The sequence below is a fragment of the Dendrobates tinctorius genome, unplaced genomic scaffold (assembly GCF_039654945.1).
Source record: "Dendrobates tinctorius isolate UK_male_01 unplaced genomic scaffold, ASM3965494v1 ptg000008l, whole genome shotgun sequence".
Taxonomy (NCBI): domain Eukaryota; kingdom Metazoa; phylum Chordata; class Amphibia; order Anura; family Dendrobatidae; genus Dendrobates; species Dendrobates tinctorius.
In genome coordinates, this window is record NW_027361676.1 from 26,817,979 (window position 1) to 26,845,785 (window position 27,807).

The window sequence follows — 27,807 nt, forward strand, 5'->3', positions numbered from 1 at the left end:
TTCCATCTGATTTGATTTTTGATTTTAAACGCCTTCAGTTTCCAGTTCAACTGCTATTTGCAATGTCCATTAACAATGCTCAGGGACAGTCCTTGAAAGTAGTAGGGATCAATTTGCAATCTCCATGCTTTTCTCATGGTCAACTTTACGTGGTCTGTTCAAAAATCTGTTCATCTTTGCACCGAAAGGAAAAACCAAAAATGTTGTTTATCAAAAGGCTCTTGAATGAGTTGAAAATAAAATACTATCAATACTTGGGTAATCGTTTAGTTAATTTGTGTTGCCAATCTGTAGTGTTGAATATATGATGTGAAATGTTTTTATGTGCAATATAATCATTATAATTTGTTATAACTAACCACAGTTGGTTACTATGCCCAGGCAACGCCGGGCTCTTCAGCTAGTTAAGTTATATTCTCTTTCCTGTTCATCACTACTAACAGATAAAATAAACTACATACTGTAGAGGGGATAAGAATGACATCATGATCGGTGTCATTGAGGCAGCATCAGGGGCAGTCATCAGTCAGCGTGGTCAGTAAAGGTGTGATTACAGGGCACTCACTGTGTAGTGAACACGGACTACTCACAAACACTGGTGCCATCCAGTTGACTGGAATGTGGCTTCATTCTCTCTTCCTTTCTATTTATTTTGTCAGTTCCATTTTTGATAAGTGTATATACAGTTTTGACATATTGTTCCAGTTATGGGGATTTTATCAGCAGCGCAGTGGCTCGCAGTTAGAACTACTGCATTGTAGCGTTGGTTCAAATTTGACCAGAGACAACATCTGCATGGAGTTGTATGTTCTACCCATGTTTTTGGGTGTTTTCTCTGGCCAGTGGTCTAAGTAGAGTACAATGAGCCCCAGTGCAAGATTTGGACCCAACCACCCCACTCTCTCCTAGCATATATGTTCTCCATCCTGGTATATATGTCCCTCATCCTGGCCTCATCCTATAATATATATTTATGTCCTCCATCCTGGTATATACACTGGTATGTAAAGGTTTGGACACTACTGGTCAAAATTACTGTTATTTGGAACAGTTAAACAAGTTGAAGATAAAATGATCTCTAAAAGGTCTAAAGTTGATGATGACACATTTACTTACTTAAATATATACTGTATATATAGTCATTTTTCACATTTGGAAAATTACAAATAGGCTGATACAAAAGTTACGGCACCTTGCATGGTTAGTACCTAGTAGCACCCGCTTTTACAAGTATCACAGCTTGTAAAATGCTTTTTGTAGTCAGACGAGAGTCTTTCAATTCATGTTTTGAGGGATTTTCACCCATTGTTCCTTGGAAAATTCTTGCAGTTCTGTGAGATTTATGGGTAGTGTGACATGCACTGGTATTTTGAGGTCTAGCCAAAGTTTTTCAATGATTTCAGATCAGAGGACTATGAGGGTCATTGTAAAACCTTCAGCTTCTTTTCAGCTTCAGCTTTTTTATAGATGGTGTAATGTTTGCATCAAGCATTTGTTGAAATTTTCTTGAATCCATTCTTCCCTCTAACCGTGAAATGTTCCCAGCGACCTATGCAACTGCAGTCGTTATGCCGCTGACTCTGCCTACTCTGGTTTCCTTCTACGCTCCAAAGGCATACTCACAAGGAATTTTGATTTCTGTTAAAAAAATATTTTATTAAATCATGTATTTAAAGGGAACTTTTCAGCAGTATTGTGATTAAAATGATACCTTGGTTGATGAAATCCATCTTGTGGTTGTTGTTTAATCTTTATTTTCAGTTTTGAGTTAATGATACGCTCGCGCTCTGGGGCAGCCTGTGGGGGGTCTTCATGTGGTGCTCTGATTAGGCATTCATAATGCAGACTGCTGACTGGTCACTGATTCCTCACTGACCTGCCCCCTAGTTTACATAATGAATATATGTATATACTGAAAAAAAACCAAACCCTTCTGCAGCCATAACTGCAAGTTTACTGTGTTTGATTTGCTTTTTCTTTACAATGCACTAGTGTCTGTATATCTGTACAGTAGGCACAGACACATTACAAGGCATATTATTTGTATGCCTATACTGACATTTTAAAGGGAACCTGTCATCTGAAAAAACGCTATTAATCCAGGTACAGACTGGGGCTGAAATTCAGCCCTGGCATTTGAAATCACACAGGCCTATGCTGTTCCCGTACCCAAGCACCAGATGGGATATATTACTACTAATATTGCCCTGGATGGAGGAAAGGAAGACTTACTACAAGACCAATATTTCTAATGATACCCGTAGCCTGCTGGGGTAAGTGACGTTATCAGCGACTTTGTGCTCCGTCACAACTCTTAACAGTATGGGTATCTTGAGAACACTGTTTCTGTTAACAACGCAGCAGACAAGGCAGCCCACGACTAGACAGGCCCTTCTGGCATTTGCCAGAATTGCCAGATGGCCAGTCTGGCCCTGCACTTATCATATTGCCAGCCTTAGTCAGTGCTTGCGTGGTCACCTTGACATGACAAAAAGTTAAGGCTCCGAAAACATCTATTATTATTTCACAGCAATTGGAATGCTTTCAATGTTAGGGATTGTTCTAATGGATCAGTTGTCAGTTTTAGGTTTGGCTTTCCAGGGGAAGTCTGGAGTGTCAGTGCTGGGAGAATTACTTTAAAGCACCACTCCAGCGTTTGGTTTTTTTTTGTTTTTTTTCACTGGTGGAGTGGTATCACTAATGTTTGATTCCTGCCCTTAGCAAAATACTTACCAGTCACCATCCTCTTCTGTTATCAAGGCTGCTCCAGTTGTCTTCTTCTAGTTATCCCCTGCCTGATCGCTACAGTGTTTGCTGGGCAGACTGGAAGTCACTTCTGAACGTAAGTCTGTGAGAGCCAGAACCAGGCTCTCATAGACTTGTATTAAGAACTTGTGACCGTTACCTCTCACTTCTGGTCAATTCCGTGATATCATCATGGAGGAGTGGAAGAGGATTCCAGTGGCAACCTGTGAAGCTCTAGTGAACTCCATACCCAAGAGAGTTAAGGCAGTGCTTGAAAATAATGGTGGCCCACAAAATATTAATGGCTGTGTATTATTTAGGCACACCAAAGTTACACTGTTATACGAGCTGTACACTGATCATTTTATATTGTATCAAAGTGTCATATCTTTACTGGTGTCCCATGAAAAGATAGAATAAAATGCTTACAAATATGTATTGGGTGTACTCACTTTTATGAGTACATATAAGAAAAACATGGATTTTTCTGGAATAAGACATTGAATCGCAGATATCAAGGTATCATTTTATTCAGCTTCCTATGACCTAAACACCCATATAGACGGCTTAGGATGGTTGATCCTACTGACAGATAGAAGTATGTGATAGTAATCATTTCTAAGAAGTGTCTGCTAAAAAGATGAAGAGCAATATTTTCCTCATTTACCTCATATATTCTGTCTTCTTTATCTTGCTCTCTGGTAATGTACGGATAATAACAGTTAGTCTTTCTTTTCCGACACTTCCAGGAGACAACAATGGGTGGTCTCAGCAGCTTGACAAGCTTTTTGAGAAGCACTATGAGAAGCTTGGTGTGAATATCTATGACTCGGAGACGAAGGAAGCACAGTGCCGTAAGTGGACATTTAACTGCATTGAAAGTAGCGTCATGTAGCTTAGGCTCAGACATCTCACAGCAGCCATAAATGCTAGATCTTCTACAAGGAATCAGTAAAGCATATCCTTATAAAAGGATGGGGTTCTGTAATGAGGGCATAATTGACTTGTGCTTCTGCTAATATTTCCTCACAGCAAGGCAGAGAAATCGGTCTGCAAAGCCTTACACATTTATGTTGTGTTTAAAGGAACAATACCAAAAATTATGCATAATGGGGGACATTTACTTAAAGGCTGTGTGCATCGTCATGCAGATTGTTTTATTGTTAATTTGCTTCTTAAATGCTACATGTATTGTCTATGGGACTGTAGAAGCAATAAAGCGCTGTGCTTGGCTATTTCCGGCAGTCTCATAGGCAATGAATGGAGCAGAGGCAATCCTCCATCAACCATGGGGTTCTACCAAGCCTAGTCCTCTTGGTTTTAGAGCCTTGCTGTCAGAATCGCTGGGAGTATGACTGCAGTAAGTTATTCCCTATTCTATCATTAGGGAATATTTCATATTTTAGGGCTAAGCCATTAAGCAACTTTCTTCATAGTTTTCATTAAAAAAAAATTCCTACCATTTTGCTTCTGCTGGGTTCTGACAGCTCTCTCTGCTCTCCCTCTTCACTCTGAGATAGAGATAGCAGAAGGAAGGGGCATGGGAATGTTCACAAATTTCCTCAGTGTGTAGATGGGACAAAGAATCTATTATCTCAGTTATAACAGAGAAAGATAATGTAGAAATGAAGGAATACACATTAAGTGTAAAAACGTTCATTATAGAAGTTGGTGAAACCGGGTGTGTGCCCAAATCTGCACTGCTGATAAAGATGGATGGCAGACAATATTTTTCAAAGCTTTATTTCAAAACAGGTTAATAGTCAACATGTTTCAAGGTCATGCAGGACCTCTTCCTCGGGACAATACCTTACCTAGCTTTTCTTCATAATATAACACAGGTATGCAAAATTTGGGTTCATGAAAAATTTTTCAAATTTTATAACTGATTTTTATGTTTTCTTATGCCCTGATTTAAAAAACAACACTTCTATTTTTAACCATTACGCATGGATTTTGCACAAAACAAGGGTGAAATTACGTTCAAGTGAGATGAACAAGAAAAATTTTACTGTAGCAAAAATTTACACAAAATTATATATAAAAATGTATTGAACATTCATTCTGCAACTTTATTGGAAATGAATTCTTGCACCTTTTCACTTTCTCTTCAAAGCTTATCTTGATACCTTTCTGTTATAGAAGGCAGGCGGATTTTCTATGTGAAGCATCCAGCAGTAGTACCGTTTCATCTACCTTGGTCTTGTCGTTCCTTCTCTTTGTATCCTGAGGAAGTCTTTCTCCTTGCTCTCTGCACCAAGGTTTTCAGGAAAGTAGTCCAAATAGGAATGTAGGAAAAGTAACTTCAAATTCCTCAGAGTATCCAACACTGTGCAACGTTTCAGCATGATGTCAACGATGGACTTAAATGTTAGGTTTTTGTTGTTATGTAATAACCTGCAGGAACGCGGGATGCAGTCACGCACGGGGAGGCAGAGCAAGGGTTAAACAGGTTTATATACAGGGGGGATGTGCTCCACGCAGGGAGTGAGGGTTTGTAAGGTGACGGTACGGAATGGAGCAGAACTGGGAGGATAGCAGGGTAGGTGAGGGACAAACGAGAGTTCAGTTATAAAGAGGTAAAACTTATTGGACTGTAGACTTCTGTTGTGAGAAAGTTCAGGGTTGCAATGGGGCAACAGTGGCGCAGGTTGTCTCAATGGAGTCTCTGAAAGGCGGAAATCCAACGGTGGCACCAACAACAGCAGCGCAGGTCGTCTCATCGCAGTCTCTGTATGACGGGTAGATTTCCCACACCTAACGATGTCTGGCCAGGTACTGAGTCCAACGTTAGATACCGCTGGAACGAGACTTTGCTCCGTGGTGTACACAAGTCCTTAGTATTCAGTCTCTTGCCTAGCTGTCCGTCTCTCTCTCTGCGTCGCACACTCAGTGCAGTCTCTGCCTTCAACTGGGGTAACCTACTAGTGTGGAGGGTAGCGGGGAGCTGACAGTCGGTGGTCCACAAGGGGTGAACCTGAATGCCTATCATGTGGGTCTGTCAGTTATGCAGTCACTCTTGGGCAGAGCGGGTGTGGTAATCACTGTCTCATAGTGTACGGCACCTGGCTTCACTCCGCATGCTCCGCTCTGCTGGCACAGCTAATCCCCCCCAGCACTACATCTCTTTCCTGAACAGCAGCAGCACGGCCTCTCACAGGGCCTGCACTCTCTGGTGGGGGAAGCAGAGCGTGCTCTTCTCTGCTCTGCGCGCTGCACTCACTTGGCACCACCTCCTCCTGCAGCGCGCGCTTTTCCTTGTTATACCCCTGTGTCAGTGTGCTCTTTTTAGGCTCTCCTCGGCCCCTCCGGTCAGCAGGAAGCCTCGTATCTCTCCTCCTTTCCTCCTGCAGAAAGGGAAGGTCCACCTCTCTCAGGCTTCCCCCAGGAAACAGAGGATGCAGCCTTTTTAGTTCCGGACCAGGCATGCAGGCACCCACGGTCCGGTCAACCTCCTTACATTTACCTAGAAATTTCTTCACAACTTCATTAAAAGAATCTCAGACCCTTTTCTAAACAGCTATCATTTTTGTTTTGAACACGTCATCCTTCATGAGTTTCCAAATACTTGGACCCACAAAAATGCCTTCCTTCATTTTTCTTCAATTTTGCTTTGGATAGTTCCTGAAACTTGGCACACAAGTACTTAAAAGTCTCTCCTTCTGTCGGTAAAACTTTCACAAACTGCTTCAACAGTCCACGTTTAATGTGGAGTGGTGGCAGAACTTTAGTGGGATCAACTAAACTTTCCTAAACTTTGTACTTGAGTCCAGGTGGCAAAGATGATCTAATTGGCCAACTTTTTTGGTTCCCGTGAGGAGTACTATCCCGGCTGTCCCATTTACACAAAAATCATGGGTACTTTGTGTATCCTCCTTGCTGCCCATGGAGCAAAGAGAGAACTTTCAGATCACCACATTTTGAAGATCGTTGATCCTTGTAGTTAAAGAGGGTATCAACGACTTTATAAAAAACAAAAAATGTACCAAAGCACTAACAGTCAGCCAATTGCAACTTACCTGATTGTTGTGCACGGCACCATTCTTCACCGCTCAGAGCAGCCCAGACCACATTTGCCAGGGATTCACAAGCCTCCTGTGACATGATGTCTACAAAGTGGTGGCTTCTTTTCCCCTCCACTATGTCGACCAGGCCAGACTTCCGAAGACTTTCTGAAAGACAGCCGGATAGCCGCTGCCTAACTAAGGGAACCAGCTGTCAGTGAGAATGATGTTCTGGCACCATTAGCGCTATGCTTAAAAACAGCAAGTTGACAGACAGCTAAACTCTTTCCTATCGATGCATTGAGGTAGACTCAGGGGGTCCTTTACAACATGTAATGATAGGATCAGTATAAAACTACAAGAAAAATGAAAGTACTCAGTACCATGCATACAGTGGTGGCCAAAAGTATTGACACCCCTGCAATTCTGTCAGATAATATTCAGTTTCTTCCTGAAAATGATTGCAAACACAAATTCTTTGGTATTATTATCTTCATTTAATTTGTCTTAAATGAAAAAACACAAAAAGAATTGTCCTAAAGCCAAATTGGATATAATTCCACTCCATACATAAAAAAGAGGGTGGACAAAAGTATTGGCACTGTTCGAAAAATCATGTGATGCTTCTCTAATTTGTGTAATTAACAGCACCTGTAACTTACCTGTGGCACCTAACAGGTGTTGGCAATAACTAAATAAGACTTGCAGCCAGTTGACATGGATTAAAGTTGACTCAACCTCTGTCCTGTGTCCTTGTGTGTACCACATTGAGCATGGAGAAAAGAAAGAAGACCAAAGAACTGTTTGAGGACTTGAGAAACCAAATTGTGAGGAAGCATGAGCAATCTCAAGGCTACAAGTCCATCTCCAAAGACCAGAATGTTCCTGTGTCTACCGTGCGCAGTGTCATCAAGAAGTTTAAAGCCCATGGCACTGTGGCTAACCTCCCTAGATGTGGACGGAAAAGAAAAATTGACAAGAGATTTCAACGCAAGATTGTGCAGATGTTGGCTAAAGAACCTCGACTAACATCCAAACAAGTTCAAGCTGCCCTGCAGTCCGAGGGTATAACAGTGTCAACCTGTACTATCTGTCGGCGTCTGAATGAAAAGGGACTGTATGGTAGGAGTCCCAGGAAGACCCCACTTCTTACCCCAAGACATAAAAAAGCCAGGCTGGAGTTTGCCAAAACTTACCTGAAAAAGCATAAAATGTTTTGGAAGAATGTTCTGTGGTCAGATGAGAAAAAAGTAGAGCTTTTTGGGCAAAGGCATCAACATAGAGTTTACAGGAGAAAAAAAGAGGCATTCAAAGAAAAGAACATGGTCCCTACAGTCAAACATGGAGGAGGTTCCCTGATGTTTTGGGGTTGCTTTGCTGCCTCTGGCACTGGACTGCTTGACCGTGTGCATGGCATTATGAAGTCTGAAGACTACAAACAAATTATGCAGCATAATGTAGGGCCCAGTGTGAGAAAGCTGGGTCTCCCTCAGAGGTCATGGGTCTTCCAGCAGGACAATGACCCAAAACATAATTCAAAAAGCACTAGAAAATGGTTTGAGAGAAAGCACTGGAGACTTCTAAGGTGGCCAGCAATGAGTCCAGACCTGAATCCCATAGAACACCTGTGGAGAGACCTAAAAATGGCAGTTTGGAGAAGGCACCCTTCAAATATCAGGGACCTGGAGCAGTTTGCCAAAGAAGAATGGTCTAAAATTCCAGAAGAGCATTGTAAGAAACTTATTGATGGTTACCGGAAGCGGTTGGTCGCAGTTATTTTGGCTAAAGGTTGTGCAACCAAGTATTGGGCTGAGGGTGCCAATACTTTTGTCTGGCCCATTTTTGGAGTTTTATGTGAAATGATCAATGTTTTGCTTTTTGCTTCATTCTCTTTTGTGTTTTTTCATTTAAGACAAATTAAATGAAGATAATACCAAAGAACAGGACATTCACAGCGTAATCACACAACATGGCGGACAGTGAAAATATGTGTAATATCAAAAGACTACTTTGATATAAAACATGTAGAACAAAGTAGCTACATAACGCAATATGGTGAGATTTAACAAGGGGAAAATAATAACTCACCGACTGTGCTATGTGGAGGTAAACAACCAGATGGGCTGAAACTCAAGGACAGATGATCAGCATGTCAGCATCCATGAGGCCAAGGTGGCTGCTGGAGAAGAAGGGACAAGGTTAATGCAGAGGCTGATGGGAAACTATGGGATCCTTGATGAGCAAAGATTAATTGCACAGTAACCAATGAAACAGAAAGTAAAGCTGCAATGAAATGCTGTAGATAGAGTATATCTTGACTTCAGCAAAGCATTTGACAAAGTATCTCACACAATCCTTATTGAAAAAATGGCTAAGTGTGGAATGGACAAAGCAACTGTTAGGTGGATTCATAACTGGATTAGTGATCGGACCCAAAGAGTGGTCGTAAATGGCTGCACATCCAGTTGGAAGAATGTCTCAAGTGGGGCATGACAGGGCTCTGTCCTGGGCCCTGTATTGTTCAACATCTTTATCAATGATTTAGATGAAGGAATTGAGGGTAAACTGATTAAATTTGCTGATGGCACAAAGCTAGGAAGAATAGCTAATACTGAGAAGAGAGAGAGGATTCAAAAAGATATAAATAAACTGGAGCAGTGGGCAGCAACTAACAGAATGGTTTTTAACAGGGAAAAATGCAAAGTACTACATCTGGGCATTAAAAATGAAAAAATCATATACTGAATGGGAGGAATAGGGCTAAGCAACAGCACATGTGAAAAAGACTTGGTTATACTAATAGATCACAGACTGAATATGAGTCAACATTGTGATGCAGCAGCAAAAAAGGCAAATGCAATTCTAGGATGTATTAACAGAAGCATAAAGTCTAGATCACATGAAGTCATTATTGCCCTCTACTCCTCTTTTGGTCAGGCCTCATCTGGAATACTGTGTCCAGTTTTGGGCACCACATTTTCAAAAAGACATCAACAAACTGGAGCAAGTTCAGAAAAGAGCGACCAGAATGGTGACCGGTCTGCAAACCCTGTCTTATGAGGAAAGGTTGCAGGATTTGGGAATGTTTAGCTTGCAGAAGAGAAGACTGAGAGGAGACTTAATAGCTGTCTACAAATATCTCAAGGGCTGTCACATTGTAGAAGGATCATCTGTATTCTCATTTGCACAAGGAAAGACTAGAAGCAATGGGATGAAACTGAATGGGAGGAGACGCAGATTAGATATTAGAAAAAACTTTTTGACAGTTAGAGTGATCAATGAGTGGAACAGGCTGCCACGAGAGGTGGTGAGTTCTCCTTCAATATAAGTCTTCAAACAGAGGCTGGACAGACATTTGTCTGGGATGATTTAGCGAATTCTGCTTTGAGCAGGGGGTTGGACTAGATGGCCCAGGAGGTCCCTTCCAACTCTACGATTCTATGGTTCTATGAGAACATTGTCAACAGATGGCGCTGTTGGATAAGTTATCACAGTACAGTACACTTCAATGTTATCAATACACTACAAATCAATAATGCAAAGCATAGCAAAACTGATTATATGCATTTGTATAAAGGCATGACAACATCAGCAGAGACAGCTGAATCCCTGGCAAGAGTGGTATGTGACCGTTCTGTGCTGGAGAAGAACGGCACAATGCACAACAGGCAGATAAGTTGCAATAACCTGCTGGTTGGTGCTTAGGTACATTTTTTGCTTTTTTATAAAGTCCCAGATATTGCCTTTAAGTTTCTTGAGAATAAAGTCTAAATTCTCATTGCTTTCCTTCAAGTGCACAGAATACCCTACAGGCACTGAAGCTTACTTGCTGCAATTGTGCAGTAGAACAGCTTTCAAACTTTTTTGGATGAATCAATAAAGAGTCTCTACTCACTCACATTGTACTCAATGTTAAATTTTTCCATCAACCCAGGAAAATCACTGCAACATAGAGCACTGTCTTGAGAAAAGTATGGAAGGAATTCCTTTTCTCTGCTTCTGTACAGTGAAAAACAGGTACCAGGAGCTAGCAGGTGCTTTTCTTTTTGTCAACAGCATAAAAGTTCTGCAGAAGGTTTAGGAAGGTCCAAGTCCCTGACTAAATCATTTAATTTGAGCAGTGAAAAAAGCTGTGACTCATTGGGACTATTGTGAAAGTCTTTGGCAGAATCCTGGTCTTTATGTCTTGAATTTTCTTAAGCAAGTTTATCTACAAGTTTCTCGGGAGGTGAAGGGACAGGTATTCCAGGAGGCACAGGGCAAATCGCTAATGGGAGGTCTGGGTATATAATTTCCTTCTTATTTTTTAAAGATGAATCCCTCCACATTGCCCGTACAAAAGTAGCAGTCATCACTATGATTTCGAAGTTTCCACCAAATCATAGGCACGCCAAAACAAAAGCTTTCTTTCTTCCCTTTGGACCAATGTTGTAGTTCTTCTACACAAACAGTACACATTACATGTGGACAGGGCTGCCACTAGGAATTTCAGAGCCCCATACTGGCAAAATTTTCAGGCCCCCTTGAGACTTCGCCCAAGCTGCACCCCAGTTCCGCCTTCACCCCTTGAATGTTCCACAGTCCCACCGCCCTGTCTTGGAAAAAATCCGCTTCTGCACCTCGTCTTTTCCAATCACATATTAATAGTTCCCATAGAACACCAGATCATATACGTAGCCATCAGCTTTTGTTTTGGCCAAAAGATTTTTTTAAGCCACCACCATGACAAGTTAGACTTTTTTTGGCAGGGCCCGACTCTACTCTAACCTTTTAAATATTTCGTAAAGGGTATATTTTTATTTATTTTTCTTTAAGGGAATGTGTCACATACATTTTTTAAGATGACCAATAATACCACATACAAGTGACAAATACTTTCATACCATGACCAGACCACAAATTACCACCACATAGTGACCGAAAAATGCCACATACAACGGACAAATACCGCCACACCATGACCAGACCACATATTACCACCACATAGTGACCGAATACTACAATTCTGATCATTAATAAAACAAACAATACTAATATTATCATAAGTGTCATTATATACAGGAGTTCTGTACACAGTATACAGTGTATTGTGTAAGTGTACAGGTAATACAGTGTTCACCAGTGACATTATACACAGGAGCTCTGTTTATAGTGTCAGTGTACAGGTAATACAGTGATTACCAGTGATGTTATACACAGGAGGTCGGCATGTAGTGTACAGGTAATACAGTGATCGCCAGTGACATTATACACAGGAGCTCTGTATATACTGTACAGTGTATAGGTAATACAGTGATCACCAGTGACATTATACACAGGAGCTCTGTATATACCGTACAGTGTACAGGTAATACAGTGATCACCAGTGACATTATACACAGGAGCTCTGTATATAGTGTCACTGTGCAGGTAATACATTGATCACTGGTGACAGTGTACACAGGAGCTCTGTATATAGTGTCAGTATGCAGGCAATACAGGGATCACCAGTGAAATTATACCCAGGAGCTCTGTACTCAGTATAAAATGTATAGTGTCAGTGTACAGATAACACACTGACTCACCAATAACGTCTCTAGTTGAAGTCCTTCATCTTTGCTTTTCTCTTCCATCCAGAACAGACCGCAAATCACTTCTTCCAGCCAGGACTCGTCTCTACATAAAAGGAGACACAGTTATCTAGAGCACCTTTTCCAGAGCACACACATTCCCCAACTTCTACACTTTGCAGCTGAATACATATGTGCACCCATCATTGATATATAATTAGTTATTATACAATCCACCATTCCAAATATAAATTGTATTCCACCACTGTACCCCTACTAACTATACATAGCCACTTTTCCCAACCAATAAATATATAAATAAATTAGCACCTGTACTCTTTCCCCAATTCATTACCAATCATCTTCAATGCCCCCACTGTTTACCTCCTACTCTCCCAATTTTTTATATTTACAGGCACCCCTCTTCCCCGATTTTGTCGTATCCTACTCTCCCCCACCTTCAATTCATCATCATTTGTTGTCCTCCATTCCCAAATTATTTGCTTTCCCCACTCCCAATTTGTAATTTGCTCTCCCCTCCTTCCAATTCATCATTTGCTTTCCCCACCCCACTCTAAATTCAGCATTTGCTCTCCCCACCCCCACTCCCAATTCAGAATTTGCTCTCCTCAACCCCACTCCCAATTCAGCATTTGCCTTCACCCCCACTCCCAATTCATCATTTGCTCTCCCCATCCTCACTCCCAATTCATTATTTTTCTCTTCCCCCACCCCAAATGATTTGCTCCCCCCCCACACCTAATTCTTCATTTGCTCTCCCATCCACTCCAAATTCATTTGCTCTCCTCTCCCCCACTGCCAATACAGCATTTGCTCTCTCCACCCCAACACCCAATTCAGCATTTGCCCTCCCCAACCTTATTCCCAATTCAGCATCTGCCCTCCCCACCTACACTTCCAATTCATCATTTGCTCTCCCCCACTCCCAAAACAGCATTTGCTCTCCCCACCCCCACTCCTAAATCAGAATTTGCTCTCCCCAATCCCACTCACAATTCAGCATTTCCCCTCCCCAACCCCTCTCCATATGTCATTTGCTCCCCCCTCCCAATTCGTCATTTGCTCTCCCCCTCACTCCCAATTCACCATTTGTTCTCCTCAGTCCCCACTCCCAATTCATCATTTGCTCCCCCCTTTCCCAATTAGTCATTTGCTCCCCCACCCATCACTCCCAATTCATCATTTGCTCTCCCCCAACTTCCAATTTGCTCTCCCTTCCACTCACAATTTATTTGCTCTACCTATCCCCACTCACAATTCATCATTTGCTCTCCTAACCCCTGGTCCCAATTATTTGCTCTCCCCATCTCCACACACAATTCAGCATTTTCCCTCCCCTACCCCACTCCCAATTCAGAATTTGCCCTCAACACTCCCAAATCATCATTTGCTCTCCCCCCACTCCCATTTTGTAATTTGCTCTCCCCCACTTCCAATTCATCATTTGCTCTCCCCATCACCACTCCAAATTTAGCATTTGGTCTCCCCGCCCCCACTCCCAATTCATCATTTGCTTTTGCCCACACTCCCAATTTGTAATTTGCTCTCCCTCACTTCCAATTCATCATTTGCTCTCCCCATCCCCACTCCCAGTTCATCAATTTTTCTCCCCGTCCCTCCAAATTTGTAATATCTACTCCCAATTCATCACTTGCTGTCCCCCAGGACCATTTAATTAATACTATTAAAAAAAAGTTTTATATACTTACCTCTCAAATGATCTCCTGCAGTACCACTTCTGGTATCCTGGGGTTCCTAAATGACGGCATCACAGAGGAGGTAGAGGAATTTCTCTAGAGCTGCATGCCTCTCTGCACCAAGATGTATGCCACCACACGATACCCTGTGGCCCGGTCAGCAGAAGCACTGGAGGGGGACCCAGACCTCTTCTTTACTTCTGTTCACCGGGCCCCATGCAGCAGTAAGGGCAGCGGTGCCCTGATGGCGGCCCTACATATGGAGTCCACGACTTGTCCTGATCACCTAGTTTTACACCAAAGAACACATAATACACTTTTCTACCGAAGTCCATAATGTTCCTTTGTTATTTCTTCACTACAAAACAGCCGCAAATGTAGCAAAAGTTGTTGGGTGAATTATGACCCCTCCTTGTAGCCATTTTGATCATGTTGTCAAAAACAGAAGCTTAATCCACCACAACCACTAAATGCTGAAATGCTGAAAGGAAATCGCGGTGAGCACACCAACACACTCTTATGAGCTCTGTCTACAAGAAAACCTGCCTTTGCACCCCATAGTTACCAATCATAAAGCTTTCAGTTCTTATACTGCTGAGGTAAAATGAACGCTGTGCTCTGATTGGTTGCTATAGACACCACCATACTGTTATGAACTGTGACTAAAAAAAATCTATATTTATTGCCCATAACAACCAATCACAGTGCAGCTTTCATTTCTTATACTGCTTAGGTAAAATGAAAGCTGTGCTATGATTGGATGCTATGGACAGCACCACACTCTTTGGAAGCTGGGTTAAGAACATTTTCTCTGCCCACAGCAGCCAATCGTAGCACAGCATCCATTGATGTCTATCCAATCTAATGATGCAAAAATCATCAACCAAAGGTCACGTAAAGGGGTCAAAGTATGGTGCAAGAAAAAGCCTATGGAGTCAGTGTTTGTGGAACAAAAACTATGTGATTACATTTTTTTCAATATATTTACAGAGTTCAGCAATTGAAAATGTAGAAAAATCACCTCTTACTTTTCAAACAATTTTACCCTTGCAGACCTGTGTAATCTTTGGCAAATTTTGATACTGATGATTTTAAGTACTTACTGTATCTGTTGTGTTATGTCCACTTACTAGCTACAAACAGATAAGCCATTTTGTTTTTCCTAAAGTATTGAGTTGTTCCTCTTCCTGTGAGTGAGGAAGGAATGTTTGATGGCCACGATGTGTCAGAGACAGATGGATTATTAATAGCAGCATAGTTTCCGTTTCACAATACATTATAACATACAAGTACTGTCAATGGATGAAGTACAATAGATAAGTAAAGCCCATTGTGAAAAGCGGTTTGCCAGCAGAAGCAGACTGCTGGTTTTGAAAGACAGAGACTAAAGGCCCCGTCACACATAGTGATGCACCAGCGATCCCGACAATGATACGACCTTGTCAGGATCGCTGGTGCCTCGCTACATGATCGCTGGTGAGCTGCCAAACAGGCAGATCTCACCAGCGATCAGGACCAGCGATGATGCTGGTATCCAAGATAAATATCGGGTAACTAAGCGAGCGCGTCACTTAGTTACCCGCTGTGTACCTTGGATACCTGCGTGCTCGCGTTGGACGCTGGTATCGCTGAAGTTGGACGCTGCCAAAAACCTAATTACAAATTCAGGTTTGTTACACAAGTTCCTGCTTTCAGAGTCCACTCAGCTACATTCCTCTGTCTACTCTTCTAAGAACCTCATTACAAACTCAGCTCTGCTGCAGGACAGCGGCTCCTGTTTGTTGCATCTACTTTGCTACATCTCTCTGTGTTCTGTCAAGAACCTCATCACAAACTCAGACCTGGTACACAAGTTCTTGCTTGCTGGTTCCAATGTGCTATATTGTTGTATTTGCTCTGCCAAGGACCTCATTGCAAAATTACAAACTCTGCTACAGTACAGTGGTTGCTGTTTGTAGCATCCACTCTGCTACATCGTTATGCCTGCTCTAACAACAACTTATTTACAATTTCAGTCCAGCTACATGAGTTACTGTTTTCTGAGTCCACTCACCTCCATCACTTTGCTTGATCTGCCAGGAACTTCATTAGAAACTCAGCATCGCTGCTACACAAGTTCCTACTTCCTGAGTCTACTCTGTTACACTGCTTTGTGAACTCTGCCCAAAATCTTAATTCTAAATTCAAAAGCTCTGTGAAAAATGTGAAAAGCTCTGCTATATTTAAAGGGGTTATCTGGGACTTTGCTTATTTTTCACTATGAGGCTAACTTATAGGTGGGTAATTGATGTAAGTTCAAATCTGACAAATGTCAATGTATATAGTAATAACTCTAATGCTTCCAACTATCCCCGTGATTTAAGACTGTTGTGTTCATGACACATTGTACTTTGTGATAGCAGTAACCTTAAGTAGATGTCATTTTATCCATTTATGAATATATTTGAAATTTGAGAAAAAAATTTAAAAATTTGTAGTTTTTGACCATTGAATTTGTATAACAGATACCACACAGATTGTCATACAACACAGAGCAGTTAATAAAAAAATATTTGGAGGGTTAGGGCTAGGGCTAGGGTAAGGGCTAGGGTAAGGGCTGAGATTAGGGTTAGGGGTGTGTTGGGGTTAGGGTTGGAGTTAGAATTGGGGGTTTCCACTGTTTGGGCACATCAGGTGCTCTCCAAATGCAACATGGCGTCGGATCTCAATTCCGGCCAATTCTGCGTTGAAAAAGTCAAATGGTGCTCCTTCCCTTCCAAGCTCTGCCATGCGCCTAAACAGTGTCTTACCCCCACATATAGGGTATCAGCCTACTCAGGACAAATTGCAAAACAACTTTTGGGGTCCAATTTCTCCTGTTACCCTTAGGAAAATAAAAAATTGGGGGCAAAAATATCATTTTTGTGGAAAAAAATGATTTTTTTTATTTTCACGCCCGAGCGTTATAAACTTCTGTGAATCACTTGGGGGTTCAAAGTGCTCACCACACATCTAGATAAGTTCCTTGGGGGGTCTACTTTCCAAAATGGGGTCACTTGTGGGGAGTTTCAATAGTTTAGGTACATCAGGGGCTCTCCAAACGCACATGACACCCGCAGACCATTCCATCAAAGTCTGCATTCCAAAACGTCACTACTTCCCTTCCGAGCCCCAACGTGTGCCCATACAGTAGTTTTCTCCCACATATGAGGTATCAGCGTACTCAGGACAAATTGGACAACAACTTTTGGGGTCCAATTTCTCCTGGTACCCTTGGGAAAATAAAAAAATTGGGGACTAATTAATCATGTTTGTGGAAAAAATACGATTTTTTTATTTTGATGCACGGGCATTATAAACTTCTGTGAAGCTCTTGGGGGTTCAAAGTGCTCACCACACATCTAGATAAGTTCCTTAGGGGATCTAGTTTCCAAAATGGGGTCACTTGTGAGGGGTTTCCACTGTTTAGGTACATCAGGGGCTCTCCAAACGCACATGACACCCGCAGACCATTCCATCAAAGTCTGCATTCCAAAACGTCACTACTTCCCTTTCGAGCCCCGACGTGTGCCCATACAGTAGTTTTCTCCCACATATGAGGTATCAGCGTACTCAGGACAAATTGGACAACAACTTTTGGGGTCCAATTTCTCCTTGTACCATTGAGAAAATAAAAAATTGGTGACTAAAAGATCATGTTTGTGGAATAAATATAATTTTTTTATTTTCACGCCCAGGCATTATAAACTTCTGTGAAGCACTGGGGGGTTCAAAGTTCTCACCACACATCTAGATAAGTTCCTTGGGGGTCTAGTTTCCAAAATGGTGTCATTTGTGGGGGGTTTCCACTGTTTTGGTACATCAGGGGCTTTCCAAACGCGACATGGTGTCCGATCTCAATTCAAGCCAAAAACGTCAAATGGCGCTGCTTCCCTTCCGAGCTCTGCCATGCACCCAAATAGTGCTTTACCCCCACATGTGGGGTATCAGCGTACTCAGGACAAATTGCACAATAACTCTTAGGGTCTTGTTACTCTTGGAAAAATAAGAAATGAGGGTGAAAAGATCATTTTTGTGGAAAAAATATGATTTTTTAATTGTACCGCTGTACGTTATAAACTTCTGTGAAGCCCTTGTGGGTTCAAAGTTCTCACCACATATCTAGATAAGTTCCTTGGGGTGTCTAGTTTCCAAAATGTGGTCACTTGTGGAGGGTTTCCACTGTTTAGGTACATCAGGGTCTCTCCAAACGCGACATGGCGTCCGATCTGAATTCCAGCCAATTTTGCATTGAAAAATTCAAATGGCGCTCCTTCCCTTCTGAGCTCTGCCATGCGCTGAAACAGTGTTTCCCCCCACATATCAGGTCAGGTATCAGTGTACTCAGGACAAATTGCACAATAAATTTTGCTGTCCAACTTTTCTTGTTACCCTTGGTAAAATAAAAAAAATTGAACCTGAAGTATTGTTTTTGTGAAAAAAAGTTAAATGTTCATTTTTTTTTAAATATTCAAAAAATTCCTGTGACGCACCGAAAGGGTGAATAAACGTCTTGAATGTGGTTTTGAGCACCTTAAGGGGTGCAGTTTTTAGAATGGTGTCACTTTTGGGTATTTTCTATCATATAGACCCCGCAAAGTGGCTTCAAATGTGATGTGGTCCTAAAAATAAAATGGTGTTGCAAAAATGAGAAATCGCTGTTCAATTTTTAACCCTAACAAAAAAAAAGTTGGTTCCAAAATTGTTCTGATGTAAAGTAAACATGTGGAAAATGTTATTTATCAAGTTTTTTGTGTGCCGTATCTCTGTGATTTAAGGGCATAAAAATTTAAAAAATTTTCCCCAAATTTCCATTTTTTTCACAAATAAACGCAAGTTATTTGAATGAAATGTTACCACTAACATGAAGTACAATATGTCACGAGAAAACAATGCCAGAATCACCAGGATCCATGGAAGCGTTTCAGAGTTATTACCTCATAAAGGAACAGTGGTCAGAATTGTAAAAATTGGCCTTGGAGTTAACGTGCAAATCACCCTTGGTAGTGAAGGGGTTAAAGCAAATCTGTCAGCAGATTTTTGTTATGTAATTTGAGAGTAGTGTGATGTAGAGGCCGAGACACTGATTTCAGTGATGTATTACTTTCTATTCTGTGTGTTGTTTCAATAATTAGAAGATTATCCCAGGAGGACTTGTTGTCTCGTATCAGCTAGTCAACCTGTTCTGTATAACAATACCCCACCACTTATTAACAGCTTTCTGTCTATATACAGTGTACACAGAAAGCTTCCAATCAGTGGTGTGAGTGGGATTATGCAGGGCTCAGTATTATACTACAGTGCCTTGTGAAAGTATTCGGCCCCCTGGAACTTTTCAACCTTTTCCCACATATCATGCTTCAAACATAAAGATACCAAATGTAAATTTTTGGTGAAGAATCAACAATAAGTGGGACACAATTGTGAAGTTGAGCGAAATTTCTTGGTTATTTTAAATTTTTGTGGAAAGTCAAAAACTGAAAAGTGGGGCGTGCAATATTATTCGACCTCTTTAACTTAATACTTTGTTGCGCCACCTTTTGCTGCGATTACAGCTGCAAGTCGCTTGGGGTATGTCTCTATCAGTTTTGCACATCGAGAGACTGAGATTCTTGCCCATTCATCCTTGGCAAACAGCTCGAGCTCAGTGAGGTTTGATGAAGATTGTTTATGAACAGCAGTTTTCAGCTCTTTCCACAGATTCTCGATTGGATTTAGGTCTGGACTTTGTCTTGGCCATTCTAACACCTGGATTTGTTTATTTGTGAACGATTCCATTGTAGATTTTGTTTTATGTTTGGGATCATTGTCTGGTTGGAAGACATTTTACTGCATGGAGGGCTGTGTTTGTGTGAAGGACACAGTTAGGGCATCATACTGTGTTAGGGTCACTATACTTTGCACGGGGGGTTGACGTGGGGTCCAGTAGGGTCATCATACTATGCATGTGGAGGAATTCACTGTGGGGCACTTTTGTTGCTAACATGCTTTATGGGTGCAATGGAATGGGAATCTAGGGCTTCAGTAGGAGGAAAATTACTTTGTATAGGCTGCAAAGTTGTGAAATATGCTCATCTGTGACCCTGCCAAATATTTTTGTTTGTTGGGAGGACCCAATGAGAACTGCTCTGGGGCGCCCCTGCTCACGTCATTATTGTCACTATTATAACATTTGTTCCACATGTCAGTTTGGTGTCAAAGTCTGACACACTTTATATTGTAAAGGCTTTAAATATTATTATCCTGATATCTGTGATAACTACAAAGATGGAAGATTATTACTTTTATGTTCTTTGATAGAGGGACAGAAACTGACCCATTGGTTTTGAGTAGTGTGAACAGAATGTTCCTGTTAAATGTCCTTTAGTAATTACAAAATTGCAATTAAATAATGTAGCTTGATAGCAACACAGAGAGAATAGCTCCATGGATACTGTTTGTTACAGAGTGTAAGGTTTACTTCCAGGAACGTTCCTAATAACACATCCAACAACTCTTAGTTTTGTCTTAAATCAGGCATTTTGCAATTTCTATAACAATTCTGAGTTATCAGGAAAATAACATATTCTTGTTCCCGCTCTGGCTTTATTAACCAGGACAGTTTTTGCTGGAGTACCCAACCTTAATGATTACTGAATGTTAAAAAGACAAGAAGAAAACTGAGCGAGAATTCATGCATCCATTACATGAACAATCATTTAATTATTCAGGGCTCTTTAGGAAATGTTCTTCTATGAATATTCTGAAATAATCAGATCTTCTAGAATAATGCTGGCTTCATCAGTGTAATGAATATGTAATTTATTTGCATAAATGCAATAAACAATAGATCAATGGATAATAGAGATGAATGGACATCAGCGATGTCTGGCTATACCTCAATACAGAATTACTGGATCAAAGACTCAGAATCAGGACAAACAACCAAACGTGCAAAAGAAACACAAATACATACAGCACATATCACTACCCTGAGCAAGATACTATGTAGGGGAAATGTCCATGCCAGCTAAATGAATACTTGGCCTTGTAATGTATGGAATGGCTGGTTCAGCCAGTGCGAGAGATGGTTATACATATGGAATCCCCAAGCCTACTAATAAAAGAGGATCCCAAGCAGGTGATTCCTCTCTATGATGTTTATATATTCACTTGTCCATATACACAGTGACAATGCAGGGATTTACCACGGAATACTGCCAGGGTAACACAAGACATCTCAGCCCAATCATTCTTTCTTCTCACCCTCCTATCTTGTGATAATTTATTAATAACTGGTTTGTCAGTTTTTCATCCATCAATTTAATGGTATTTTTCAACTGGTTGAAAAACAATAAAGGTTGCACCATAAGAATGATTACTTTAGGAAATTTGAAACTGCATTACTGCCATAGAAAATGGGAAAAAAGGAAAGAAAACCAATATATAATGCATATATGAAATATTCATCTGCAAAAATTGCTATTAAAAATGGAGTAAAAAAGAAGGTACTTAGTGCATAGATTGGCCAATATATCTGAACCCAATTGCCACATCAAGGTATCCTTCGAAAATTGGGTCCCTATCCTGATATGTCACCTCTCCTGGGCAAAAAAAAGTCTACAATGAATGGGGCAGGAATCGACCAACTAACTACTTAAAATCACCAGTGGCTAATGGGAGTGGGAGTGCACAAGTCCAAAAAGGCTTTGATACAAACAGAGAAAAAGACCAGCACATCCAAGCTAGTGTGAATAGGTGCCAACCTAAAAGAGCATATAAGTTGAAAAACAATAAAGGGTGCACCATGATTTACCAAGAATGGTCTTTTTCTCTATTTGTATCAAAGCCTTTCAGCCACTGCTCAATACATAGTGAGCAGCATCTGTAACCAGGCCTCCACACTGACTGACAGCGAGCGCCGTACTGATCCACTGAAGAGCCAGTTGTCAGGCAGTGACAGTGAGTGGTTTCAGCTACCGCTCACTATGCATTGAGCCTTGCTGACCTGCCTCTGTGGATACAACACTTGTGTTGTCAAGGTCTTTGCCAGGGCAGAAAGTAATGATGTTCCATTGTTTGGTCACCCGACTGCAAAAATCTATGATTTCTGATCAGTGGTTAGGTGTTTGGAAAAGTGTAGTATAAGAGACCAACTGATAATTCAATTAACCTGACTGTTGCAGCCAATCACTGGTTTGAGGAGACCCAGAAGTGGGAATGTATGAAAAGCAACTGTGAGAATATACAGTGGCATGTAAAGGTTTGGGCACACCTGGTCAAAATTACTATTATTGTGAACAGTTAAGCAAGTCGAAGATGAAAGGTTCTCTAAAAGGGCTAAAGTTAAAGATGACACATATACTTTGTATTTTAGGCAAAAATTATGTACAGGTGCTTCTCACAAAATTAGAATATCATACAAAAGTTAATATATTTCAGTTCTTCAATACAAAAAAGTGAAACTTATATATTATATAGAGTCATTACAAACAGAGTGATCTATTTCAAGTGTTTATTTCTGTTAATGATGATGATTATGGCTTACAGCCAATGAAACCCAAACGTCATTATTTCTGTAAATTAGAATACTTTATAACATCAGCTTGAAAAATGATTTTGAAATCCAAAATGTTGGACTACTGAAATGCATGTTCAGTAAATGCACTCAATACTTGGTTGGGGCTTCTTTTGCATCAATTACTGCATCAATGCCGCATTGCATGGAGGTGATCAGCCTGTGGCACTGCTGAGGTGTTATAGAAGCCCAAGTAAAAAATGTGATCTGGTCATGGTGTGGCAGTATTTTTCCCTTTAATGTGGTATTATTCTGTCACTATGTGATGGGAATATGTGGTCGGGTCATGGTGTGGCGGTATTTGTCGCTTGTATGTGGTATTATTTGGTCATTATGTGGTGGTAATATGTGGTCTGGCAATGGTGTGATAGTATTTGTCCCTTGTATGTGGTATTATTCAGCAACTATGTGTTGTACTATGTGATCTGGTCATGGCATGGTGTTATTTGATCATTGCATTTGTTGTTATTCGGTCACTATTTGTTGTAATATCTGATCTAATCATGGTGTGTAGGTATTTGTCCATTGTATGTGGTGGTATTTGGTCACAATGTAGTGGTAATATTTGATGATTATTATAACAGCCAATGAAAACCCCAAGTCACTATCTCAGGAAATTAGAATAGCTTGAAAAATGATTTTACAATCCAAAATGTTGGACTACTGAATTGTATATTCAGTAAATGCACTCAGTACTTTGTCGGGGGACCTTTTGCATCAATAACCACATCATAGCAGTGTGGCATGGAGGTGATCAGCCTGTGGCACTGCTGAGGTGTTATGGAAGTCCAGGTTGCTTTGATAGCAGCCTTCAGCTAGTCTGAATTGTTGGGTCTGGGGGCTCTCATCTTCCTTTTGACAATACCCCATAGATTCTCTATTGGGTTAAGGTCAGGCGAGTTTGCTGGCCAATCAAGCACAGTGATACTGTTGTTTTTAAACCAGGTATTGGTACTTTTGGCAGTGTGGACAGGTGCCAAATGCTGCTGAAAAATTAAATTTCCATCTCCAAAAAGCTTGTCGGCAGAGGGAAGCATGAAGTGCTCTAAAATTTCCTGGTAGACGGCTGTGCTGACTTTGGTCTTGATAAAACACAGTGGACCTACACCAGCAGATGACATGGCTCCCCAAACCATCACTGATTGTGGAAGCTTCACACTAGACATCAAGCAGCTTGGATTGTGTGCCTCTCAATTCTTCCTCCAGACTCTGGGATCTTGCTTTCCAAATGAAATGCAAAATTTACTGAAACAGACTTTTTAAATGCTTAGGAAGCCTCTGCAGGTGTTTGTTGTTAATTATTCTAATTTACTGAGATAATGATATTTGGGTTTTCATTGGCTGTAAGCCATAATCATCAACTAACAGAAATAAACACTTGAAATAGATCACTCTGTAATGACTCTATATAATATGAGTTTCACTTTTTGCATTGAAGAACTGAAATAAATTAACTTTTTGATAATATTCTAATTTTGTGAGAAGCACCTGTATATTGCCTATTTTTACATTTTAAAAATTACAAAAATGAAAATGGGCCGATACAATAGTTTGAGCACACTGCATTGTGGACACAGAGTTCTATGTTAACCTCATCACTTGAGTCTAAAAAGCATCATGCTTGTTTAAATGTTCTTTTGCATACCTCTGACACTTCTGACACTTAATTTTATGATGAGGATGCCTGAGAAGTTTTTTTTCTGATCACTCTTTCATGAAGGCCTTTTTTATTCAGGTGTTTCTGAACAGTAGAACAATGTACCACAACTCCAGAGTTTGCTACATCTTTCTGAAGGTCTTTTGCAGTCAAGCAGGGGTTCTGATTTGTCTCTCTAGCAATCCTACGAGCAGCTCTCACAGAAATTTAGCTTGGTCTTCCAGACCTTATCTTGACCTTCACTGTTAACTGCCATTTCTTAATTACATTTCAAACTGAGGAAAGGGCAACTTGGAAATCATTTGCTTCTTCTTATAGCCTTCTCCTGCTTTGTGGGCCTCCACCATTTTAATTTTCAGACTACTAGGCAGCTGCTTAGAAAACCCAGCTGCTGTTTTTTGGCACAACGTTAGACAAGGCTGAGTTTTTGTGAAGCTGGGAAATTTGCATCACTTAATGATGATAGTGAGCAAGCCATAACCCTATCGGGCTAATTAAGGTCTGAAACCTTGGTCAAAGTTATGTGAGTGAGCACCCAAATCTCCAATCTTTGCCTAAGCCCATTATCCTTTTTGTAATTTTGTAAAAAATTGCAATCTATATATTTTGTTGCCTAAAATATAAAGTAAATGTTTAACTTTAGCCCTCTTAGAGATCATTTCATCTTCAGTTTGTTTAACTGTTCACAATAACCATAATTTTGACCATGGTACAACAAGTTTTACATGCCCCTGTATGTCTATATTGTTCATATAGGTGAAAGTGGTATTGGGAATCTTTTTTGGAAAAGATCAAAGAGCAAACAGATCTATTAAGTATCTTATTCAGATCTTAAATTACTTGAAACAATTTATTGAACGTTTGCACAAGACAGATTTATTGCACCGTTCTGACATAGGAAATCATGTATTTCATTTCGGATTGCAGAATATTACTTAGAAACAGCAGCAGTATTTACAGGCAAAGGCAGGGTGACATGCAGCTCCATAGTATGGATTGTACTCCTAAAATAGTAGCAGCAGGCACCAACTTACAAGAGCATACTGCCATACACCTCCAAGCATATACGTGAAAGACCAAAAGAATAGATGATGCAAGCGGTAAGTTACTCAAATAATAAGAGAACATAATTGTAACCCAGCAGCTTGTAATTTTCAAAAAAAATCAATGTACAGCACTTTATTCATACAAATGGAGAGACAAGTTTAAAAGTGATTACAAATCTCAAAAGAATCCCAAAAAGGTATATAAGAATGTTGGCATTACAACACCAGCAAGGTGAGAAAAGGAAGGATCAAGCTCACGGGCAAATATGATTTATTTATTCAAGTAAATATAATACAGAGAACTTAGGATAAAAACTTCATGTTAGTGATGACACCTACGCATTTCAGTTGCCTCAGCACCCTTAATCATGATGCTTTACAAAAGTGACCAGTTCGATAACTACTTTCCTGTTCCGGCTAACTGATCAGTTTTCTAATTGACTCCTATCAGTTAAAATGTGCATTACAAATAAGATTAATAGACGTAAACATGCAAACTAAATAAAAACATTATTGGTAATTATGGATGGACATATTTATATATATTACATGTATAATGCTGCCAGAATAAATAGCTACCAGAGAGTTAATACTTCAGTTATATACTGGCAACAAATAGTTATTCGAAAATCTTATACACGTGGTCAAAATGGTTGGTACCGCTCGTTTAAGGACAGAAATACCCACAATGGTGACAGAAATAACTTGAATCTGACAAAAGTAATAATAAATCAAAAAATCTATGAAAATGAACAAATGAAAGTCAGACATTGCTTTTCAACCATGCTTCCACAGAATTTTTTAATAAATAAAACTCAGGAAATGGCCCTGGACAGAAATGATGGTTCCTTAACTTAATATTTTGTTGCACAACCTTTTGAGGCAATCACTGCAATCAAACGATTCCTGTAACTGTCAATGAGACTTCTGCACCTCTCGACAGGTATTTTGTCCCATTCCTCCAGAGCAAACTGCTCCATCTTTCCAAAAGATCCTCAAAAGGATTTAAATCAGGGCTCATAGAGGGCCACTTCAGAATAGTCCAATGTTTTCCTCTTAGGCTGGGTTCACATTGCTCTAATGGCAATGCGCTGACGGCATCCGTTACATAGCGACACTAATGCTATGTAACGGATGCGTTAGCGCAGCCATAGACCGCCATTATGTAGTGCATCGCTAACGCATGCCATAATCGGCATGCGATAGCGATGTGCTGTCACTCTGTGACGGACCCTCGGACGCGGTCTGCAGCGTTCGGGGGTCCATCACCCACTAGCACAGATAGGGAAGCTGCGCTAGCATGATCGCTAAATGCAATCACAATATGACAGTAGCGTTAATGCAGTCCGTCAACGCTATGCGCCATGGCCTGCGACTGAGACCAAGCTTTCTGACACTGGGCAGCACATTTCTCTATAGAATCCCTTAATAGTCTTGAGATTTCATTGTACCCTGCACAGATTTTAGACAACCTATGTCAGATGCAGCAAAGCAGCCCCAGAACACAACAAAGCCTGCTCCATGTTTCACAGTAGGAACAGTGTTCTTTTCTTGACATGCTTCATTTTTCATCTGTGTACATAGAACTGATGTGCCTTGCCAAAAAGGTCCATTTTTGTCTCATCTGTCCATAGGACAGTCTTCCAGTAGCTTTGTGGCTTGTCAACATGTAGTTTGGCAAATTCCAGTCTGGCTTTTTTGTGATTTTTTTTTCAACAATGGTGTCCTCCTTGGTCATTTCCCATGAAGTCCACTTTGGCTCATACAACGATGGATGGCGCGATCTGACACTGATGTTCCATGAGCTTGAAGTTCACCTTTAATCTGTTTAGAAGATTTCCTGGGCTGTTTTGTTACCATTCATATTATCCATCTCTTTGATTTGTCATCAATTTTCCTCCTGTGGCCACATCCAGGTGGGTTGGCTACATACCCATGGAGCATAAATTACTGAATAATATGTGCAACTGTAGTCACAGAAACATCAAGCTGCTTGGAGATGGTCTTATAACTTTTACCTTTAACATGTTTGTCTATGATTTTCTTTCTAATCTCCTCAGACAACTCTTTCCTTTGCTTCCTCTGGTCTATGTTGAGTGTGATACACACCATGTCAACAAACAGCACAGTGAGTATCTGTAGCCCTCTGTACAGGCCCACTCACTGATTCCAAGATTGTAGGCACCTGTGATGCTAATTAGTGGACACACCTTGATTTATCATGTCCCTTTTGTCACATTATTTTCAGGGGTACCATCATTTCTGTCCAGCCCTATTTCATGAGTTTTATTTTTCTAAAAATTCTGTGGAAGCATGGCTGAAAAGCAATGTCTGATTTTCATTTGTTCATTTTCATAGATTTTTTATTTATTATTACTTTTGTCAGATTCAAGTTATTTCTGTCACCATTGTAGGTTTTTCTGTCATTAAACAAGGGATACCAACAATTTTGACCATGAGTGTATATAATACTGAGAAGACAAGCTGTGGCATAGATCTTACCAATCGAAACG

The 27,807-nt window shown here is 40.6% G+C and overlaps 1 protein-coding gene across 2 annotated transcripts in view; it reads left to right on the forward strand.

Moving 5' to 3' along the window:
* Window positions 1–27,807, forward strand: part of RXFP1 (relaxin family peptide receptor 1) — a 548,429-nt gene that overhangs the window by 330,009 nt on the left and 190,613 nt on the right. For both annotated transcript variants that reach the window (XM_073576626.1, XM_073576616.1), the window contains exon 3: window positions 3,495–3,599. In XM_073576626.1, the coding sequence (XP_073432727.1) occupies window positions 3,495–3,599 (105 nt within the window). The remainder of the gene's footprint in view (window positions 1–3,494; window positions 3,600–27,807) is intronic.